Consider the following 23517-nt stretch of genomic DNA (forward strand, 5'->3'; position numbering starts at 1 on the left):
AACTTATGGCTAAGCATTTTACATGTACATTTAAAACATTTACACAAACATTTAGGCTTAGACACTAAATTGATGTTATTCTTTTTTGAAAATAGATTCCAACTGCGTTGTATTTTTGTTTGTTATTCTTTATTTCTTTAAAATGTGTGAAAATAAATTTTTGTATTTTTTTTGTTATATATTTTTTTTGTGTTGGCTTTTTCAGAAACTATTTTATGGTGAAATTGTTGAATTTGCCAGCGATTTGTTTGTTTATTTTTTATTTTATTTTTTGTTTTTTTTTTTGTTTTGGACATACATAAGTATATTTGAACAACTTAAGATTGGGTTATTTAATTTTTACCTGTGCCAAAACTAAAAAAGCCAGAGAAACAAAAGAATATTTACACAAAAATATGAAAGAGAAATTCACAATTTTCTCAGCTCTGTTAATATGTTTGTGGTTTTTTGTGTTTTTTTTTGCATCATTTTATATTGTTTTTTTGCTTTTTTCTACTTTTTCTACTTTCATTTGTTTTTTTTTTATATCATAATTGTAGTTTTGTTTTGTTTTTTTTTCTGTTTCTTCTCTTTTCCAAATAAAACTCTTCTCCGTCTGTTTTTTTTTTGTTGTTGCAAATTCTTAACTTCTTCGGATTTAGATAATCAGTTTTTGCTATTATTGTTCTTATATTTTTTTTTCATTTCTGTTTTTTTTAATACTTTTTTTTATGTACTAACGTACGCGCACACATATACAGACACACACACACACACAGACAGACGCACACACGTTTGAAAAAAATGCTCCAAAATATAATATTTAGTTAGTTTTTAGTTGATTTTTCCCTTTTCTCTATCTCTTTTTGTTTTATTTTGTTTTGGTTTTTTTTTCTGTCATAGTTATACATAAATATATATAATATATACATATACATATAATATTTTAATGTTTTCCCTCTTTCTTTTATAGTTTCTATATTCTTTTTGTTTTTTTGTATATAAATATTACAATATTTTGTGGTTCCGAATTTTAATAACTTGACGTAGAGCTCTTAAGGCGTAAGGTTCAGCTTTCTGCTCTCCAAAAAAGAAAAAGACAAATGTTTAAAGTCGGAAATCAAATAAATGAGAAAGTTAAAGTTGAATTGCAATTGATTTCTCTAATTTTGGTTGTGATATGCTCTCTAAAATCATTTGAAAACTCATTTACATTTATCATTTTGCTATGGCTAAGAAGTTATCAGCTATTGTCTATTGGGTGGGAAGCAAGCAAAGCGCCTACAGCAAAGTTTGCTTTAGAGGTGGTTTTTTTTTTTAATTGAAAAATCAAAAGTAAACTTTTTGTGATGTATGCTTGGACAACAACAAAAGAAATTCAATTGAAAATTAAAGTAAAAAGAAGTTTTGCTTTCTATGTTTTTAGCTTGTTCTAAGAGACATTCAATTGTATGTACTAAAAGAGTATGTATGTAATCTTGGTTACATCACTACTACACAACTACATGCATACATCCACATACACACATATGTACATACATACATACATACACATCTATAATGGCTGATTAAGGTTATACACATTGAGTACATCGGTTTTACATTGCATCCAAGGGGTGGGGGGGGAAGTTATTACAACTACAACTACAACTACACACACACATACACACACACACACACACACACACTCACACACACACACATTTAGTAGTAGTTAAACTCTGGCAAGGGAGCAGAAGTGAGAAAACTAAAGAATAAACCAATTTTTTTTGTATAACATTATTTTTGTTTCGCTCTTGTTTGTTGGTGATAGAGTATATAGAACTATATCAGATTCACTCACACACACACACACACACATACAAATTTCTTACACTTTCACAATATTATATGTTATATGTATAAATATGTCTTTAGGTTCGGTTTGTCACATCAATTTGCCAAAAAAAAAAAAAAAAATGAAGATTGGATTGTTTTTTAAGTTTATATATATGTATATATACATATATAAAGTACTACACACACACACATAAGATATATATATTAAGTATATACCACATAGTTGTGCAAGTATAGTATATCTATATATAGTATATTTTAGTATATATAGCATATGCATGCAGTTTTCATAAAGCGTTACCCATTTTGGTGGTTTCTGTTACAACAGCGCGATTTCTTTTCATCTTTTCACATTTCTTTTCTTTTCATTTCCGACAATAATTTACACTAAGTTCTAAAAGTAGTTATTGTTGTTGTTGTTGGTGTTGTTTGTGTCCATGTGTGTGTGTGTGTGTGTTTGTAATTGTGTTGATAAATTCAATGTGAGCTACACATACAAATGTGAGTTGTATATATATAGAGTTTTCATACATATATTTCATAGAATAGGCGCTTATACTTTACATGTGTGTATGTGTGTGTGTGTGTGATGCTATTGTTGTTGTTGCTGTTGTTGCTGCTGCTGTTCTGGTATTTGTTGTTGTTGTTCTAGTGTATAAAATTATTTATTAAAAATAATTCCTTTTGTTTTGTGTTTTTGTTTTCTTTTTAGTTTTCCTCTTGTTTAAATATGTATTTCATTACTTTCTTCTCTTTTCTTTTCTTTTTTTTTTGTTGTTTTTTGTTTTTTGATTTTCAAAATCGATGCTTAAATGTTGGGCGGAACTGTTATGTTTTGTTGTTGTTGTTGTTGTTTACTGTTGTTGTTGCTGTGTGCGATTGTTGTTGTTGTTGTTGTTTGTTAAATGACAGAAATCGAAGAAACATAGAAGATAGAGAGAGAGAGATAGAGAGTTGAGAACAAGTTTACTTCTTGCTCTGGTTTCTTGTTGTTGTTGTTGTTGCTTTTGTTGTTTAAGGTGGGAGCTGTTGCACACAATTCAGTTGTTGGTTTTTCTTTTTTGTTGTTGTTTTAGTTACAATTCTTGTTGTTGTTGTTGTTGCTGTTGCCTCTACTGTGCCGCCGTACCGCTGCGTATCAAGAAATTGTAATTACGATCCTTATCCGCCTGATGGAATCCAGCGGAATGCGCTTTAAACATAAAAGACAACAATCGATTAATTTAATATTTCAATTTTTCAAAACTAAACAACCTTTATGAAATTTGATAAAAACAAATCGAAAGTACTCAGATCACAATACAAAATATTTGCATATTATCAAAGAATATGGTTTTTAATCAAATATTATTGTTAAATAGAAAACTTTTTTGCTTGCTCAAAAGTTTGGAATAACAGTTTAATAAATTTATAATGCAAAAAGAAAAGAAAGATACTTGCTACTAAACAATGCGGTATTCTTTTTAAAGTATACCGAATTAGTGTATTAAAAAAATACTTCAAATATACCGCATATATATATTTAAAGAATTAACTCAAAATGGTTCTGCTTTACTATTCTAATAAAAACTTTTCTTATTATTGATATTTCAAGTATTTCATCTAAAGCTTCAAAATACATCAAAGTAAACCTGACTATTAAAAATAATCAAATAATTTAAGAAAATCATTTGAATATTAATATATAAACTTTAGTAAAATTTAGTATTTTTTCAATATATCAATTCGGTATATCTTAAGAATATCGCACTGTTTTGTTTTTATTGAGCTTTATCTTTACTATCAATCAATCAGGAATTTTTGTACTCTTTGGTATATTTTGTATGTACCAATATATTAATATACCAAAAAAAAAAACTTAAGCATGTTTGCAGTATTTTTTTTAGTATATTAATTTGATCTTTTAATAATAACGCACTGTTTTATTTATCTTCTTTTTCATCAATCAATTTTGGTACTCTTTGGTATATTTTGAATGTGATAATATATTGATAAATATCTTTAAAAAAAATACTTGTAGTATATTAATTCGGTATATTCTAATTCTAATACCGCTCTGTTTAGCTTTTATTGAGATTTCCATCAGGAATTTGTGTACTCTTTGGTATATTTTCAATATAATACTAGTTCAATACACCAATACCAAATATACATTTTAGTATTTTAATTATATCAATTCGGTATATGTTAAGAATAATACTGCACTGTTTTGCTTTTATTGAGCTTTATCTTTACTATCAATTCATCAGGAATTTGTGTACTTTTTTGGTATATTTTCACTGTAACAAAATATTGATATATCAAATGTACCCTTTACTATATTTTAGTATTTTGTAGTATATTAATTCAGTATAATACTATCAATCAAGTATATTTTTGGATTCTTTGACATATTTAGAGTGTGATAATATATTGATATACCAAATATAATATTTAGTATTTTTGTAGTATATCGATTCGGTATATTTTAAGAATAATAGCGCACTATTTTACTTTTATTGAGCTTTATGTCTCTCAATCAATCAGGAATTCATGTATTTTTTTTTTTTGTATATTTTCAATGAAATAATAGTTTAATAAAACAATACGAAATATACACTTTAGTATTTTTTAGTATATCAATTCGTTATATTTTAAGAATACCGCACTGTTTTGCTTTCATTATTATCTTTCGACTGTATGTTTCTAACTTGTTTTTTTGTTTATCAACGGTTTTTTTGTCTGAATTTTAGCAATTACAGAATCTACTATGATTCTGTATATAAGTTGTAATCGCAGTAGTATTAGCCATTCAAAAGTTTGACTTACCATTTGCGGCTGCAACTGTTGCAGCACTTGGTGCTGTCGCCGTGACAATGGTGGCGCCACCGTTAAGGGCACCGCCTGGGCCGCTGGCATGGAACTTGATGTTCGCGCTACGTGTGGCGCCCAGCAAGTGCGTCGTCGTCGTCGTTGTCGCCGATTGTGTGTGTGTGGGTGGCGATGACCCCGCCGACGAGGAGGACGACGATGACGATGATGAGCTGGACGATGACGATGATGATGACGACGATGACGACGACGATGATGATGACGATGAGGAGCCAATGAAGGAGGCCGATGAGGAGACGCCGCTCGACGACGAGCTTGGTGATGGCGATGGCGTCGATGGCGTTGGCGATCCACGTGTCGTCGTCATCAATGTGGTGTTGTTGCTGTTGTTGTTGGTGGCACCAACAACCACATTTGGACTGCCAGCCGGGCTGCTCTGCTGCGATGTGGACGTTGCTATCGGTGAGCCATTGCTGCTGCTGCTGCTGTTGCTGCCGCTGTGGTTGCTGCTGCTGTGGTTGTTGCTGGTCAAAAGGCTGCTGCTATTCTTGAGCAGACCCATGGCAACAACTGTGGCGGGACTTTGATTCTGTGAATAGCTGACTGCAGCGGAGGTAACATTGTTGCTGTTGCTGTTGATGTTGCCGTTGATGTTGCCGTTGCTAATGCTGCCGTTCGATTTGCTGTTCTTCAGTGCGCCAATTGCAACAGCTGCAGCGGCGGCGGCGGCGGGATTCAATTGATAACTGACGGCGGCATTGCTGTTGATGCTGTTGCCGTTGCCATTCGTGTTGGTGTTGTGCTTGCTGGCGTTGCTCTTGCTTATCACAGATGACATTGTCGTTGTTGGCACACCAGTCTGAAGCTGCACGGCGCAGACAGAGACAGCGAGAGGAGCGCGGCGAATATGAAAGAGAGAGCATGATTAATTTTTGATTCAATCAATAGACGAGATTCTATTAGCTGCTGCAGCAGCAACAGTTGGCATCGCAATCTTTAAATACGCAAGTTCAACGATGACAGTAATTTAAACTAATGTAAAACTTAGTTACTGCTATTTTTCTGTTATTTTCTGTACATATTTCTGTTACTGTTACTGTAAATATTTCTGTTACAGTTGCTGTTAATATTTCTCTTACTGTAAATATTTTTGTTAATGTTGCTGAAAATGTTTCTGTTAAAGTTAGCGTAATTTTTCTGTTACTGCACTTATTTGTGTTACTTTTACTGTTATTATTTCTGTTACTGTTACAAAAATTTACAGTTTGATGAAGAAAAAAATCGGTATTCATGTGGTATTTTTTGTTGGTATAAAGAATTGACTCTAAAAGTATATTTTTCAACCAAAGAGAACAAAGTAATTTATGAAGATGAAACAATGCTTCGTGAAGAAATCCGTTTTCGATGTTTAGTTTTCTAAGTAGTATTATTTTGGTATCCAAAAATAACAATATTATAATTCTTTTTTTTAGTATTCTATATGGAACTTTTTTGGTATAAAGAATTTACCCTAAAGTTATAGTTTAGAACACAAAGCAAACGGAAATTGGCATATTGATTGGGATGAAACAAATGTTTCGTGAAGAAATTGATTTTTTGTTGTGTTTGGTATTCAAAGTAATATTTTTGTAGTATACCGATTGAACAAAACTAATATCGAAAACGGAATGCTTAGCTAGACCGTTTCTTCAGTTGTTTTGTGTAACACTTTTGTCACTTAATGTGACCGATAACTTTTAACTGAATGAAACAAAGTGGCCGCTAAGTGAGATTTAGTTCTATAAATATGATTGATGACAGAAAAAGCCGAATTGGACTAGCGTACCTAAAAATTGTTATTTCTGTATTGAATTTTGTTTAAAATTGTTGCCACTAAATGTGACCGATAATCGACTATATGAAACAAAGTGGCCGCTAAGCGAGATGTAGTTATGTACAAGTTTCTGGTGCTAGAAATGGCTGAGATGAACTTGTGGATCTCAAAATTGTTGCCACTAAATGTGACCGATAACTGAATAAAACAAAGTGGCCGCTAAGTGAGTTCTGCACAAATCTCTAAAGGTAGAAATGACCGAGTTGAACTTGCGTATTTGTTATTGCTGCAACTACAAAAGTAATGTGAGCATGTGAACTTACACCGGTGGCACAAACGGTCGCGGTGGTGCCATCGAACAGTATTGGCGGCGCTGCATTGCGTCCTCCAGCTGATCCCGATCCCGATGCTGGCGATAATGATGCTGATGTTGTTGCTGTGGTCGCCAGGCAAACGGCCTCATCTTTAACACGACAGCAACAGAGTGCGAAAGAGACAAACCGAAAGAGAGAGAGAGAGAAAAAGTTAGAGTTAAAAATTCGATAATCGATATGAATTGGGGAAGGGGGAATTGCATAAGCTGAAGGTCGTCATTGCGAATCGAAATGATATGCACAACTTGATCTACTTTTCCACATCATCGCAATATCGATCCATGCAAATGTGCTATGAGCTCTGTGCTTTTCATGGTTGCACAAGTAGTTCTGTAGTTCATTTGAATTCCAACTGAGCCTGAGCTCCGCTCCTCGCTCTTCCCTCACCTTTATCGTTCTGTGGAATGCTCTGGGAATCCGCCGGACGTCTCAGGCTGTTTAGACGCTTCTGTAGCTCAATCTTTTGCTTGGCAAGCTGCTCGATTTGCGCCTCCTGATCACTAGCGGACTTTGACAGTTGCTAAAGAGAGTGAAGAGAAGAGAAAACTAGATTAGATAATCTGCTAGAGAACATAGCAAAATAATGATTACACTTACCTTGACATATTTGTGCGCCTTGTCGAGTATTGTCAAATTTGATGTCTTTTTGCGATCCTCATCCTTGAGCGGCAGCTCGTTCTTTAGCACTTCGTAGCAACACTTGAGATGGAATCGTCGATTCTTTTCCAGCTTGTTGTGCATATCGCGCGTGCCAGCCCTAAAATCAACAACAACGTGAAAAAATAATAGATAACGCATGATATAATATGAATACATTATACAACTTATTTAAGATCCAAAGTAAAGTAAACTATTTTATTTACAATACGAGCAGACTCTTAAATAACAGTTATCAAATATTGAAAACGCCGAAATTGTTTTTCAACTTTTACTATAAAAAAAAACTAACATAAGTATCAAAATATAACCTACACCAATTTATTATTTGTGCAATTCTGTAACATTCCAATTAAATTATTTTTTAAACTTAAATAAGTTATTCGTCCTGTTCCATAAAATTCTTTAAACTTTCATCAAAATTGTCAATCTGAGAGTTTTCTTAATGCTTCATACTTTCAATAAAATTGCGATTAGACTAAATGCAAAAAGTGCAGAATTCTATATTAATATATGAAAAATGTAATAAATTATTAATCAATTCATGTTACTGTTACTGTACATCTTTTTTTTATCACTATTACTGTACATATTTCAGTTATAGTTGCTGTTATTATTTCTGTTTCTGTTATTGTAAATGTTTCCGTTCACTATTATTAACTACTATTACTGTCTGTGCATATTTCTTTCACTGTTACTGTAAATATTTCTATTACAGTTGCTGTTATTATTTCTGTTACTGTAAATATTTCTGTTCTGTAAGTGTTTCTGCTAAAGTTACTGTTAGTTTACTGTTACTATCTATGAATAGTTCTGCTACTGTTGCCCTAAATATTTTTGTTACTGTTACTGTGTGTATTTTTGTTGCAGAGGCTGTTATAATTTTTGTTACTGTAAATATTGCTGTACTATAAATGTTTCCTCAAAAGTTACTTTTATTTTACTTTTACTTTCTGTGAATATTTCTGCTACTGTTACCGTAAATATGTCTGTTACAGTTGCTGTTATTATTTATGGTACTGTAAATAATTCTATTAAATATACTGCTATTTTTCTGTTACTATATAAGAATATTTCTGACTGTTACAGTTACTGTAAAAAATTCTGTTACTATCTAAGAATATTTCTGCTACTGTTATCGTAAATATGTCTGTTACAATTACTGTTATTGGCTGTTGCCACCACTGTTGCTTACCCATTGCTATTGGAGCTGATGGTTCGTCGGCGTCCACCGTGGGCGGTCAGCTGAGATCCGGTGACTGGCGCCGATGAGGAGACTGCTGCCGCTGCTGCTGCCGCCTGTTGCTGCTGCTGCTGGGCATTGAGTATCTGTCGATAGGCGGCAGAGTTGGCGCTGTTGGCGCTGCGCTGAGCAGAGGCTGAGCCGACAAAGCTCATGTGCGCATCCTCCGATCCTCCGATGAGCACACTCTGCGTTTGTGCTGAAAGTTTATGGGAGGACATTGAGTACGATCGAATTCTGGCTGGCTCGACCACCTTGCGGGTGGCCACCGGGGGTGGAGTGAGTGGTATTTGTGACTTGTGTACGATCACTTGGCGCGGGAAATTTGCCAAACCGATCAAGCTCGTTGAAAGTGCAGCCGCTGTTGTTGCTGCCGCTGCTGGCGTTGCTGCTGACGTTGTGGTTGCCGTTGCGTTTGCTGTGGCTGTTGCCGTCGCGTTTGCGGTTGCGTTCGCTGTGGCTGTGGCAAAGGCGCCTTTGGCGTCTAGCATGAAATACTTGCGCGGTAACTCAGAGGCGGCAGCCGTCGCCGTGGTGGCCCACTTATGCTTCAGCGTTGCCGCAATCGGTTGCTGTTGCTGTTGTTGCACCTGAACAGGAGTCGAGGTCAAAGTCGAAGGTGTTGCTGACCCCGAACCCGAACCTGAACCTGAACCCGATCCCGTTCCAGGTGCAAGCACCACAAAAGCGGAGCCATCAAAGCGACCCGCCAACTTTGTGGCAGCTGTTGTTGTTGCTGTTGCTGCTGCCGCTGCTGTTGGTGTTGCTCTGGCTACTTGTTGTTGTTGTTGTGATGGTAGGGAGAAGGAGTTGGAGTTGGAGTTCAAGTTTGACGAGGAATTTTCATCCTCTAAAATAAAACAAATAAAAAAGAAAACAAAGAATAAAATAAATAAATAAACGTAAAGAAGAAAGGGGTGAAAAAATGGCATAGAATAGAAAAATAATAACGAAAAAAAAAACTGGGTGGCATGTGGTATGATAAATGGATAATGGCAATGGAAAAATCAAATTTTCCATAAAAGAATTTCAGCAAAAGCACAATTAACAAACAACAAGCTTATGCAAAATAGAACAACAATAACAACAAGGCGAGTGTTTAAAGTTGATGAATGAATACAAATGAATGCAATTTGAATCAACTTTTCACCTCCCAAATGCATTCTATACTAATAGTATTCTAATTCAATATTTAAACTTATTAATTCCACTGTATAACAGGACTTATCAATATTAGTTTATTATCTTAACTTGCGCGGTTTCTTTATTCCCAATTTTCATTCCGAAAGTATTTAGGGTAGATTCCCAAAAAAAGATTTGACAACCTTCGTTACGTTTTCGAAAATTAAATTTAATTTTCAATTAAAATATTTAAAAATGAAATTTGGTTAATACGCCTAAATCACATGGAAACCTATAGAAAAAAATGTTGCTAATGGTAGCAAAATTTTTAAGAAGTTTACCATCATATTAACCGACTTTAAAAATTGAAGTACTGAATTTATAAAATGTAATGTAATGATAATAATAATAATAAATTCAATATAATAGGATTATAATACTATATGGAGTTTGTACGATTTTTTTTTTCAAAATTAAAGTAATTCTAAAATTTTATGAAATTTCAAATTGTTCAAATTGAAGTTTAAAATTAAATTAAATCAATTAAAGGAGAATTGTAATAAAAATAGATAAGAGTTCAAAAAGGGAAATTTCAAAATTATAATGCCAAAGAAATATGATAATTTTGATTATGCTATTTTCAAGTATTTTACAGATTTCTTTACATCTAGTTCCAAATGGTTTCATAAATAATTTCCAATGCTTTTCTATATCATTTTAATGAGTATCGTGTAATTACTATGAAAATATTGAGGAATTTAACAAATTTTGCGGCTTCTCAGACACAAATAAACACAGATGAAACAAGATCTCTTCGGGTTTAGTCATTGCGCATTAACATTAACTCGTCTGCCGGTTACACTTAACATAAGCCCATAAAGTTGGAGGAGATGCACAACAAAAGACACGACGACGCTTTGCTTTCACGCTCTCTCACTCTTTCTCAACGCATACGGCTCAACAACTTTGAAAGCTGCACATTTTATTAGGACTTGCTCTCTTGCACTCTCTTTTGCGCGCTCTCGCTCTCTCTCTGCTGCAGCCGGCGTCGCTGTTGCTGCGCATTCGATCGCCACGTGCGTATGCGTATCACGTGGCTGCAATGACGAAAGCACCGCCCAAATGCAAGACACACACACATTCATATGTATGTATGTATGGAGTACATACCAAGACGATAATGTCGATATATCCACTTCTTTTTGGGCGGCGCCGCTGCTGACGTCGACTGCAGCTGCGTCACCGATGCTTGCTGTGTTTGTTGCTGTTGTTGCTGCTGTGCCAGCAATAAAGTTTGCAGCGTATTAAGGCCGCTCAGCAGCTCAGTCAGCAGCTCGCGTTGTATTGACAGATAATCGATGTGGTTGTTGTTATTGTTGATGTCGTTGTCGTTGTCTTCGTGACGTTGATGTGACATATTTTCTTTTCTATTTTATTATTCTATTCTATATTTCTAGTTTGTTTTTTTTTGGTTGTGGTTTTGTGGGGAGCCTTGTGGCCGCTTTAGAGCGCGACTAAACAACAAATGCGCTCAACAACTGCGATCGTTGGCAATGCGAGCTGACAAAATGCATAATAATGCAAATTGACAATGACGGCAACAACAACCACAACAACAATATTGTCACTACGCATTAGTTAGCATATTGCACAGTTACAACAACTGCGATATTTTTTGTGTTGTGTGCTTTTAGGCAACAGGCAAAAAAAAAACCAACAACAAGAATCGAAAAAAACGGGGTGGAAATTCAAAGTGATAACTATCGAACTGTGAACTAACGGAACTATCGAAACTATTTTAAAAAACAGTGGAAATTGAAAGTGAGAGCTATCGAACTGTAAATATGGGAGCTATCAAAACTATCTACTTTAAATAGCAGTGAAAATTTGAAGAGAAAATATCGAACTGTTAATATCGGAACTATCGAAACTATTTATTTTAAATAACAGTGGAAATTGAAAGCGATAATTATCAAAATGTGAACTATCGGAACTATCGAAACTATTTTAATATCAGTGAAAATTTAAAGCGATAACTATCGAGCTGTTAATATCGGAACTATCAAACTGATTATTATTATTCTAATTGCGGCTTAGAATTAAATGCTTAAGAAAAAACCTCCCATAGCGAACACTTCTATTAAACGAACTTCCCTTAAACGGACATTTTTTTGTACGACACTCGTTTTGGAAGGACTTTACTTATATATAATATATAGATGATATACTACTAATTAAAATAAGAACATGTCTTATTGTGTAAATTATACATTGTTATTTAAGTTCTAATGATCCATCGATTCTATAATACAGAAATATGACCCATATCGTAAGAAACTTTCCTAATTTCAATAGTAAAAATATTTTTCGTGCTTCCTTTTAATGCCAGATTTTAGTTTTCATCTATTCTATCAACGTTTCAATTAGTTTTCAAACAAAAAACCAATTTCGTCATTATATTTTGTGTCATTTCCCAATTGTAAACAAAGCATAAACAGCTGCTGTAGTTTGTTTGCTTTTACAACATAACTGAAAATTGTTGTTATTTATTATTGAGAAAGTCACATTGTTTTTATCCATACTATAGATTTACGTGAGCGATAACTTTGACTTTAACTTTAACTTGAGTATGAGAAACCTGTCGGAAGTCTGGCAAAAAAGCAGACACCAAAACAGAAGAAGAAGAAGAAGTGCTGCTTACAAATGTATGTAAATGTATCGCATCATTTGATATTTACATAAACAAGGCACGAAAAGAATATTCCAATTGAAATGGAAACATCGATTTCGATATTTATTCCAGGATTTATTGTTGAAGCGAAAAAGCGACAGAGACTAACAAGCTGCAGGCGATGAGAGTGAGTGGGAGAGAAGTTTAACACCCACACGCACACAGTTATGGCTCACCCACTTGTGTATTTACTGATGCGCTAGCTCACCCACACACACACACACACACACACACACACATACACACTAATGCAGTGCACTCAAAAGCTGCGCTGCTTTTGGTTGCATAACATTTGTAGTTGCCGCATTGTTGTTGTTTTCTTTTGAGCTCAGCTGAGCGCACGTTGGCTACAAATAAGCACACACAAACACACTAACACTCACACTCACACACACGCACACGGACGAGTGAGAGAGAGCGAGAGGCGCGCAGACAAAGACAGCTGTCCAAATATTACAAACGCCAAATTACCGAGCGATGCAACAACAATAAAAGCAACAGCAACATAAATTGTAAGTGTGAAGAAAATAAACATAAAAAGAAAGGCAGACGCTAATAAAAATATGAACGGCTCTGTCCAAAAAAACAAGCAACAAAACAACACACACTCACACACACACACACAAACAAAAAAATGCGTACAAAGTTCATTGACTTTGTTTTACACTGCCGCGACGTGAGGAAGAGAGAGAAGTGCGCTCGCTCTCACCGTTTGCATATTGTGTTTGCAAAGACACAAAACAAACACACAAAAGCAGTCGAAATCGCAGCACACCATTTCTCTCTGTCTCTCTCTCATTTCGGCTCTCTCATACTTTAGCACGCCGTCGCTCACGTGGGGCTGGCTCGCATAAACAATGGGAGCTCTCTGTGCATGTGTGTGTGTGTGTGTCTGTTTGTGTTGTTTACCAGAGTTGCTGTGCTGTGTATGCATGTGTATACATGTGTGTGTGTGTGCTATGACTAATTTGTCTGTCGTTTTTCATGGTTGCGCTTGGCTGGCTACAACAAAGAGAGAGAGAGAGAGCACTAGAGAGAGAGGGAGAGCGCACAAACAAGCCAGCAGCAGCAGTGAGCGGCGGCGACATGACGTGACCCCAAACAACAACAGCAACAAGTACGAGCGTACGTGCAAAAAGCCAAAGACAAAATGGTAATAGCAGACACATACACTCGTCTACAATGTGTATGCGTGTGAATACGTATGCATGTGCGTCTGCTCTTTGTATATATGTATGCCTGTATGTGTGTGAAACTTGGTGCTTGTTTGTGGCAGCCAAATAAGCACAGCAAAAGCTACAAAGACGAATGAAATGTATAAAAAAATATATGTGTATATGTATAAACACAATATTACCGCTGGGTTTTCACTGAGTACCCCCCTCTCTACCCAACCCACCCACCGCACTCCAGTCATTAGGCGTAATAATAATAATAACAACAACAAAAAAGTCGACAACAAATTTAGCACATGCAAATTTGGCTGGCTTGAGCTGACAAAAAAAAAAAGAAAAGAAAAACAACAACAAGCAGCAACACTGCTAAAAATATAATAGTACCTGCTGCTGGTGCAACCTGCTCAGAGAGCAAAGAGCGCGAACAGCGCGCAAGAGAGAGAGAGTGAGAGAGCAGGATCATTTATTTTGGACACCAGTGTGGCGTACAGTGCGAGCCTATGCAGAGTGCAATGTTTGGCATTGTTATTGTTATGCTACGTCACAAACAAGGTCAGCGCAAAGGAAGACTGCGATTGCGACTGCGTGTGAGCGAGACAGCTAGCGAGTGTATGTGAAGTATTAAGTGCGAAGAAGTGCGAAATATTCGCAATGATTTGTTGCTTCAAATTCAAATTGAAAACTTCAAATTAAAGATAATGTGTTGTGTAAGGTTGTGTTTTGTTGTTTTCTTCTTCGTTGTTTTCTGTTTTTGAAACTTACCCGAAACAATGGCGCGACCTTCGCTGCTGCGTCCCCCCGTTGATTCCAATTGTCCATTGGTGGTGGTGATGCCGTTGTTGCCAACATACTCATAATCATGAGTAACAACTAATTGACTGCGTGGACTGCTCTGCCCATTGGTGTTGCTGCTGCTGTTACTCAGCGCTGCAGCCGTACCGTTAGTCAGACCGTTATGGCCGTTTACGTTGGCGGGTGTTGTTGTTGTTGTTGCTGATGTTGTGTTTGCTGCCGCTGCTGCTGCTGGCGTGCTGTTTCTGTTGAGTTGGCTTGCGCTGTTGTTGTTGTTGTTGACGATGCTTTCACTGCTGATGCTGCTACTGCTGCTGTTGTAGCCATTATTGCTATCATTGATAAAATGCAACCCAACAGCATGCTTAAGCTTTTCCTGCTGCTCAATGAATTGAGCAGCTATCAGTAGCGATGTAATGCCGCCCTGTGACATAGCCGCCTACGCACACGCACACACTCACACACACACACACACACACACACACACACGCACACACGAAGAGAGCGAGAGAAGCGATCGAGAGAGCGTCAGACACACAAGATTTGGGTCGAGACACGTTTGCAGTTGAATTTTGTTTTCGGTTGCTTTTTCTTTGCGCTTCGTTTTGCGACTCTTCTTCCACTTCCTTATATGCTGCTGCTTCTTCTTCGTACACTTGTTGTTGTTATTGTTGTAGTTGTTTTGTTTTTGTAATTGATGCAGTTTTTGCAGTTGTGTTGTTGTTATTGCTGTCAATTATTGCTTTTGCTTTTTGATTGAGATTGTTTCCGATTGTTTATGCACGTAATACACATGTATGCTAAAACGAGACGAAGAGAGAGTAATTGATTAGTAAAGCGCACAGAGAGGCGACAGCAAATACTTGCAAACTTGCACAGCGACAACCAACAAATTTGTCCACTTCATTTATGTCAAGTGTAATTACATTTATATGTAACACATATAAAACAAGGGTATATTCGACTATTCGACACACTCGAAATATAGTTAAACAACACCAATTAGAATATTGCCTTATTACATTGCAGTTTCTAAATATTTATTTATTTTAAAAGAAATAGAAACAGGAAAAATGAATGATTAAATTCAACACCAAATCTAATTTAAAGTATTGTAACAAAAAGAATTAATGCAATGAATAGAAGTATGGTCGCCTAGTTTACTACTTCTATTTCTATAAAATCACAGAATGTATTAATAAATATTCTCAGCTTTTTAAATGATAACTTTAAAAAATGATTATAAAAAATAGGAAATTGTTTTATAATATAAAAATATAACCAATAAGACCTTTTAAAAGTAGAAATACTATACATCATTGTATACCGACATCTTCATTAAATTTTTTTATAAAATAGAGCGATAGAAAAAATATTTAATAGCCTAAGGTCTGTTCATATTTAAATAAGTAATTTTATTGCAATCTTAGTTTAGTTATTTTTGTGTCACTTTAATGTAACATTCTAAATAACCATAAATTTTTTTTTTTGATAAACCCGAGCTCAGAAATAACTATGATATGAGCCCCTATATTATACTGTTTGTGATTTCATCGTTTTAAGTGCTATTTCAATGTTGGATATTTCATTATCACATACGATAAATGCTCGAGAATTAGAAGCATATTGTGTTTAAGTAATATCAAACTATTGCAAATACACACTTCAAGACATTTTTTCTACTTAAAGCGTCTTATTGTCGTACATTTTAATAACATAAAAATGCACAATAATTACTTCAACAAGTTCAGTTATAATATTTGAATTAAAGAGTTTCTACTGTATTTTTTAATTTTTCCGAAAAACTATTTCAACGCTCAAAAGAAGTTTTAAAAGTAGAATTCTTATCCAAAAAAAAGCAAATGATGCTTAAGTAAATCAACACTTTTGTCGCCTGTTCGCAAGTAAGTCCAGTCGTCGACTGCGACTAGCGGCAGCGGCAGCGACGGAGGCAGAGGCAGCTGTTGAGTTTGCGCTAATTGTGCACAGCTGCGTGGCGTCGACGACGACACAAATACAAACTCAAAAAGAACACGAGCACAAAATACAAAAGAAACTATACGCACACACACACAAGAACAACAACAACAAGAAGAGAGCGCAATGGACAGCCCCAACAAGTTGCTGCCGTTGTCGACATCGACATGTCGACGTCGACGCCAACGTTGCGCTTGCCTATCAATGAAAATAACATTGGCGCGTGCGCGAATTCGATGTTTGCGTCAGCTGCTCTTATTATATTCGTTATACGATGTACATGTGTGTTCCTGTGTATGTGTGTGTGTGTGTGACAAGACTAATGCTGCATTGTATTATTGTCATAAGCAGCCCGCAACCGTTCATAATTCATAAAGAGGTCAAGGGTCATGACAGTCGGCACCTGGCTGCATCAGAGCCGGCTGCCGGATACAAAAATAACCAACAACAACAACAACAACAAAAAGTGACTGAGTGAGACAGCGACAAAATGCAACTAATAGAAGAGTGAAGAGAGTGTGATTGCAAGGGAGTTGAGAGATTGCTGAAGAAGCTTTCTGATGGCGCGCGTAGGCGTTGCACTCTCTCACACTCACACACATACACACTCTTTCGCTCTTTTCGTCTGTTGCTCCACATACGAAGAGAGAGAGAGTGCGTTTCGCCTTGACATTAAACGGCGCTTTGACGGTCGCCGTCGCTTCAGGGTTGCCAAGGAGCAAAGCTCTGCTGTTGTCTATGTAATTTTGTTGTTGCTCTTGGGTTCCAGGGTGCGACGTTGACATTTTCCGTTTCGCACACAAGAGAGAGAGCGCTCTAGAGAGCGAGTGTGAGGCGGGAAGAGAGAGACAGAGAGAGAGCTAGGTTGACAAAGTTGCGCGTGGCAAATTGTATTAAATATTTAAATGCAAATCGCTTAAAATAGAAAACAATTCGCAGTAATTGCCCCAAAAAAAAAAGGGAAAAACAAAATCGAGCAAAGCATAAAGGTGACAACAACAAGAACAAAACCCGCCACCCGCATCAAAAAAAAAGCTCACGACATTTTAAGGGCTGCTTTGGCAAACGTGACTTTCGTCTGAATAACAATAAATAGAGAACACCACGATACTCTAGCACACAATGTGTGACTCTGACTCTGCCCTTATCAACACTCTCGCTTCTAGTACTTCTTCGTCATGCGAGCCTGCGGCCAAAAAGAATAATAATAACAACAACCCTATGATGGGCCAAGAGGGTCGAATGTACACCTTAGGACGCCTCACGTCATATTCTCAATACTTTATGTAGCTCATTGTCGTCAGGCTTTCTTCTCCTTCACCGCCTTCTTCTGTTACTGCTTCTGCTTCTGCTTCTTTTCTTTTATTTTTATTTTTGTTTCTCTTTTTGGGGTGAGCGCATCGTGTGAAAGAAACCTTCGGAAACAGCCCATACCTGACTCTGGACAGGGGGGTTGCTTGCTCGCTGGGTTGTCTATAGATGCCACTCAATACTCAAATACATATATCCTTATAAAGCACTTCGAAGAGTGGCCCGAGAAACCGGAATTATGCATGTGGATGGTTCGTAGAAGCCTGAGAACTAAAAGTCAATGCAAATGAAACGAAAATGGTTCGACCTAATGAGACACAAATTGTTGTTGCGACATTCAATGGCTGATTAAACGTCATTCCACTCAATATAAAAATTAAAAAAGTCCGCAATTAGATATTAGCAGATTATTTTATTTCATTTAAGATTGGTTAAATAAATAATGGTATTTACAAAAATAATAATATTTAGTGCAAGAGAGATAACCATAAGAATTGCAAGCATAAGACAACAACGGATTAATCCATCGGACACTTTAAAGCTTCAGCAAAAGCTGTCAAATGTCGATTGACTCTTCTACTATACTCGTATTGTCACTTGATACATTTTGAGCGTTGAAACCCAATATTTTCATGTACAATACCGAAAGAGTATGTGACACATTTTTGTCAGTGTGCGGTAGAAATATTGTTGAAACCTTTATGGAAAGTTTCAGCTGTATAAAGGGGGTGTTGGATGGGGGATGGCGGCTTTACTCGAATTCAAATTATTTTGAAGCGACTTAACGAGGTTACGGCGTATCAGATTCCAGCAATGAATTGTCACAGTAAACAGAGCTTATAGCAAAACTGCTTCATAAACACGTATAGTTGATCTATTGATCACTTGATTTATACACTACTTAATTCTTGTAGAACACTCTTTTAACATAAATATAAGTACTGCACAAAAGTGAATGGATTTATATGATAACAAACTATTGTATTTAATTCCAAAGTATCTCTGAGGTCTAGCTAGCATGATGCTCTCTTTTTATATGATACATGGTTCAGCAAAGAAAGTTTATGTTGATAACTATTTCTAAATGCTCGTCAAACTATGAATATGGAAAATATGTAACAGGAATTAAGAAAAATAAATTCCACGCAAGTAACTTTAGGGCATACCAAAAAAGTGTTTAATAAAGAAATCAAACCAAAGATATCAAGAACTGCCAAACTTTATTTTTGTTTAATCCAATATTTAAAGTATTTCTCACAGCTTGTAATAAAATTTATAAACAGATCAACATTAGTTACTGCCTGACAAATCGATCACTCCGTCATTAGCTTAACTTCTGCACTCTTCTCCACTCATTTTTGCATGACGAATCTGAGAAACACAGCGAATACAAAGTGAGGAATCGATCGTTAAATGGCACGTAAGATTGTCACGTGCACATCTCTAGTTTCCACCTTGTTATCGCAACAGATGCAAATTACACATGTGTGTGTGTGTGTGTGTGTGTATGTGTGTACGTGGGGTTCTTTATATAGCGACAGTTGTTATTACTATTTGCTTTGTGTAAGCAAGTTTACTGTAAATATGTGTAACTTATATAGTTTTCGACTTTCTACACTACAAACAACAAAAAAACAAAAACTCTTAAAAGTTTAGTTTTTCAAAACTGCATTTAAGCAGAATGCAGAGACTGTCAAACGAAATGTGTTGAAAGTGAATTTCAAAACAAGACACTAGAGAGAGGCAGCAGAACAACAACAAATGGGCAGCAAAGCGCAAAAGGCAAATCGAAGAAAGCAACAGAGAGACACAAAAAAATTCTGACGATGCTAAACGCTTTCATGTTTAGTTTCGCACACAAACACAAAGAAAGACAACACACGAACAGCAACAGCAACAACAACAACCAGAACCAGAGATTTCAACTTGGAGCCCTGTGCTCACGCATACACTGATGATGTGGTATATGTATGCATGTGTGTGCCAAAAGAGAGAGGGTGAGAGCGAACAGTGAGCACACCAACACGTAAATATGAATTTATGTATGTGAGCGCACTTTCTTTGCATTTCTCGTTGCTTTTGACGTCGTCGTCGTTGTTTTTCGTATACGTGTGTTTTTATTATTGTTGCTAATTTTGAAATGAAGAACAAGAGTGTCGTGTTCGTTGGCAGCCCCAAAAGAGAGCGCCAGTTAGCGCGACAGAGAGAGAGAGAGAGAGAGACCGATTAGCTGGTGCTTTACTTTTTGCTTTTGCTGTTGGTGTGATATCGTTGTTGTTTCTAGTGCTGCTGCTGCGGCTGCATATAAAAATAGCTAAGCGATTGTCTGGCAGCTAGAGAGAGAGCGAGAGAGAGAGCGCACACCACAATTATGTACTGACTGTGTGTATGTGTGTGAGTGTGGGAGTCGCATAAAGGATATTTTATAGGCTCGGGAAATGAGAGAATTTCGCCGACATTGGCAGCACTGTTTAGCTTTTTATAATAGAAAAACTTGATAGCATTGTTGTTTGTTTTCGTTCTTCTTTTCTTTCTTTTATTTTTTTTTGTTGGTCATTAGTCAGCCACGCACACATTGAATTTATTAAAAACAAAAAAATACACACACACACACACAATGATAGATGACAGCTGCATGAACCAAGGCACGCGCTTTGTGGCATGGGCAAGAAAAAAAAGCTCACGTTAACACACAGTCAAACACTCACATGCACATGCACACACACAGAAGCACTCTACACAGAGCCACGCAGCTACACACACACACTCTCCACTCACACACACGCGCGAGAACAGCGAAAAAAAAGCTAAACCACGAAGCCGAAAATTGCTGTATTTGGCTTTATATATGTTTTTTTTCATCACTTTTTTTTTGTAGTTGTTTTTGGAATTGCGTATACAATTGAATTAGTTTTGTTTTTTTTTAGCAATACATACATTTTTGCCACACATTTGTTGCGGAATTTTACGACGGTAGGAACAAACAGAAAAAAAAAGAAGAAATAGTTATTTTGTTATTACTGACGCAACGGACACTGACGTCGTCTGCTGCTGTTGCTGCTGCTGTTTACTGCGACTGCGACTGCGACGACGACGCGCACGGCACGGCTAAACAACGTATAATGAAAAATGCCAGGCGGCAACACTTACCGTTGACAAACTGCCAACAGCGCCAAACCGCGAGCTGAGCTAAGCTGAGAGAGAGTGAGTGAGCGAAAGAGCGAGAGCGCAAGAGAGAGCGCAGCAAGTGAGAGCGCGCGCCAATGTGAGAGCTGCATGGATGGGGAGCTTGCGCGTGCTTATGTATTTGTGTGTGTGTGTGTGTGTGTAGGTGAGTGAGCAGCGCAAAATATGAGAGCAGCAAAAACGAAAAACGAAAAGAAAAAAACAACACGGCAAAAGCAAAAGCACGCGCGTCATGTACAAAATGTGCCTGTTGTGCATGATGGCTGCGCCCCGCCCCACCCCACCGCCGACGGTTGTGTGTGCAAGTAAACTATACGAAGAGGCGCACACACACATCCACACTGATATCTACATACAGTATGTATGCAAGTAGGTGTGTTTGTATGTATGCGCACACTGAAAAGGGCACATGCTAAAAACAAAGCCAAAAAAGCTTGCAAACTGTTCGTTACTGCTGTCGACGTCGCTGCCGCTGCCACTGCGCCCTGCACTTTGAACCGAAATTGCTCTTACATAGTATATGTATGTAATGTTTGTGTGTGTGTGTGTGCGTGCGTGTATGTGTGCAGATATGCATTATGAACATTGCATATACACTCGTACATAGTGTAATGCAATTCTATATACACACACACGCACACACATACATATATGTATGATGATTTTGTTGCTTTTCTATTTACCATTTGATATTATGAAGAATTTATAATTTTAGCTTTATAAACACACACTCACACACACGTACTTACGTACGTACACTTGAAAAAAAACGATGATAAAATTGCAAGGTTTTAATGCTTTCGTTGTTGTTGTTGTTGATGGATGTTGGTTTGTTGTTGTTTTTGTAATTTTTTAAAATTATATTTCTGCTTTGGTTCGGTTTATATTATTATGATTATTATTATTGTATTTTATGTAGATTGTTACTCTGCTTCTTCTTTCTGCTCCAACCCGCACACACACTGCAATGACACAAGCAAAAGCAAACTAAATGCTGGTGCCAGTCGCTGTCGCTGGCTTTAACTTTGAGTGCCACTCTGCGTCGCAGTCGCAGCGTGCTGAGACCGCAGCGGCAGCAGCAGCAGCAGCATTCGCAAAAACAACAAAAGCAAAACGCACAGTGCAGTCAAGCCGCAGTACGCGAGAGAAGCAGCAGCAACAGCAGCAGTAGCGGCAGCAGAGAGCGCGAGCGCACGTGACGTGGTGCCGTTTTCGTTGTATGTGTGTATGTGCGTGTGTGTGTATTTGTTTTTGTTTGTGTGAGCGCGAAACAGGAAGAAGAAAATAACAACAACAACCATAAGCAACAGCAGCAGCCACGACGGCAGCGCTATGTAATTGTAAATAGCAGCAACAGCAGCAAGAACATTAGGGTGGCTCCGAACATTTCTTTTTTATTGAGGAAATTCGAGAGCAGCGCATCGCAGCATTTTTAATGAACTTTATAAGGCAAAAGTGCTATTAGCAAGTGTCTTTAACAATTCGAGCATTGGGTTACAACATCAAGAAAATCCAGTTTTCATACACACAGTGAGAATTCGCTTGAAAGCACAAAATGTTCAAGATAATTTCAAGCTTCTAAGATAAAAAACAATTGATGTTCGGCCAATAGGAATGTCTGTCTAATAGAGATGTCCATTAAGCGAGTTTTCACTGTAGTGTTAAGAATTTATTAAATTACATTAAACTAAGCATTACAGTTAAAGGAAAATTTATAAATTTTTATTTTGTTCAAATATGAGAAATATAATAAAATTTAAAAATCATTTTAAGAACAATTTTAGAATTCATTATTTTAAGAAAAATTCATATAATATAATAATATTAAATTTTAAAAGTATATTAAAAATCGTAAAATATTTAAATTAAACAAGAATGATTTTTGTGTTATACAAAAAAAATGCTAAGCCCTTAAGCAAATAAATTTCGAATTTGATTTACATGCACACAGATTTTTATTTGGGCATTATTTTTGGGATCACCCTAAGATGCGATGCTGTGATTGCCCTGCGCTTATGCTGCGCTGCAGCAGCGAAAACAACGACGACGACGACGTCGACTGCAGCAACAACTTCTTTCTGTACTCGTATATGTATGTTGTAAGTGATTGTTTTTGTTTTTGCTGCTGCAGCCGCTTTTTATGCACTGTTTCGTTTACCAAATTGTTTTGCTGCCTTTGCCGGGCTTTTGTTATTGTTATGATGCGTCGTCGTCGTCGCCGTCGCCGACGTCGGCAATTTCGAAACGTGCTGGCATTTGTGTGGAACGGAACTTGTTTTGATATGCATGGGATCGTTGCGGCGGCTGCGCTGTCCTCTGCCGCGACGCTGCAAGAGTGGCAGCTGCCGCCTGAGCCCTGGGCAAACTTGCAGCCCCAACAACAACACAGCAACAGCAGCAGCAGCAAATTGTTTGTTTTCACAATTCCTCTTACATTTCAACTTTGTTGTGCGTTTCCCTACACATACAAATGTGTATGTGTGTGCAGGGGCAGCTTGCAACAATGC

The 23517-nt window shown here is 36.8% G+C and overlaps 1 protein-coding gene across 3 annotated transcripts; it reads right to left on the reverse strand.

The window, feature by feature from the left end:
• Positions 1 to 243: 243 nt before the first annotated feature.
• Positions 244 to 21915, reverse strand: LOC132795757 (serine-rich adhesin for platelets). Of its 3 annotated transcripts, none has more exons than XM_060806633.1 (8): positions 21694 to 21915; positions 14507 to 15336; positions 8669 to 9566; positions 7414 to 7573; positions 7204 to 7336; positions 6766 to 6905; positions 4627 to 5494; positions 244 to 3010 (listed from the first exon to the last, which is right to left on the reverse strand). In XM_060806633.1, the coding sequence occupies exons 2-8, from the start codon at positions 14967 to 14969 to the stop codon at positions 2931 to 2933; spliced, it is 2742 nt and encodes a 913-aa protein (XP_060662616.1). In that variant the 5' UTR covers positions 14970 to 15336; positions 21694 to 21915; the 3' UTR covers positions 244 to 2930. The 3 variants fall into 3 exon arrangements, with proteins under 3 accessions (XP_060662616.1, XP_060662619.1, XP_060662617.1); XM_060806636.1 differs by having other exon boundaries at positions 8669 to 8915; positions 21694 to 21914; XM_060806634.1 differs by lacking the exon at positions 21694 to 21915 and adding an exon at positions 20762 to 20921.
• Positions 21916 to 23517: the final 1602 nt, after the last annotated feature.

The sequence above is a fragment of the Drosophila nasuta genome, chromosome X (assembly GCF_023558535.2).
Source record: "Drosophila nasuta strain 15112-1781.00 chromosome X, ASM2355853v1, whole genome shotgun sequence".
In the NCBI taxonomy this organism is placed as follows: Eukaryota; Metazoa; Arthropoda; class Insecta; order Diptera; family Drosophilidae; genus Drosophila; species Drosophila nasuta.